The sequence below is a fragment of the Merops nubicus genome, unplaced genomic scaffold (genome assembly GCF_000691845.1).
Source record: "Merops nubicus isolate BGI_N331 unplaced genomic scaffold, ASM69184v1 scaffold27086, whole genome shotgun sequence".
Lineage (NCBI taxonomy): Eukaryota > Metazoa > Chordata > Aves > Coraciiformes > Meropidae > Merops > Merops nubicus.
Genome location: NW_008614778.1, coordinates 2,714 through 3,287, shown reverse-complemented (window position 1 = coordinate 3,287; position 574 = coordinate 2,714). Strand labels below are relative to the sequence as shown.

Genomic DNA, 574 nt, shown 5'->3' with positions numbered 1-574 from the left:
GCACCCTGCTGAACTTCATCATGGTCAACAATGCTGATCCGCATGGACTACAAAGGTGCACGGGGCAGGTACCTGCTCCATATCAGACGTCTCTGTTGGAAGGACACCCCAGAGTCCAGAGGGAGCCGGGGGGTCAAGGCACAGCCCAGGGAGCGGAGTAGTGGGGGTGGGACCGCTCCCACCCGCTGCTTACCTGCGATACTGTGATGCTGCATTTCTTTGCCAGCTCTTCTTTGGCTTCTTCACTGGGGTAGGGGTTGCTGAGGTGAGAGTAAAAATACTCATTCAAGATTTCTGTGGCTTGTTTACTGAAGTTACGCCTTTTCCGTCTGAAACGAGAAAAAAAAAAACAGAGCTGTTCTTCCAGATGCAGACAGGACCCTGGCAGGGTGGGCTGGGGTGGAAGCGACCCTCGTTTCACACGCCCACACTGCAGCACACAGCAAGGCGACAGCACTGCCCGGCACCCTGACCCCTGCGGGCCAGCCCTCCCCTGCGGCTGGGCTCTGGACAGCAGCCTGCATCCCCACATCCACCCTACAAGGGTCTGGGCTTTGCTTCTGGCTTCGCACCA

At 57.7% G+C, this 574-nt stretch overlaps 1 protein-coding gene across 1 annotated transcript in view; it reads right to left on the bottom strand.

Annotated features, from left to right (window-relative positions):
• The window catches only part of LOC103774912 (pre-B-cell leukemia transcription factor 3), a gene marked incomplete at its 5' end in the record, with an annotated part of 9,889 nt that overhangs the window by 6,816 nt on the left and 2,499 nt on the right, over positions 1-574 (bottom strand). The window contains one exon of the mRNA XM_008942348.1: positions 194-329. Coding sequence (XP_008940596.1) covers positions 194-329 — 136 coding nt within the window. The remainder of the gene's footprint in view (positions 1-193; positions 330-574) is intronic.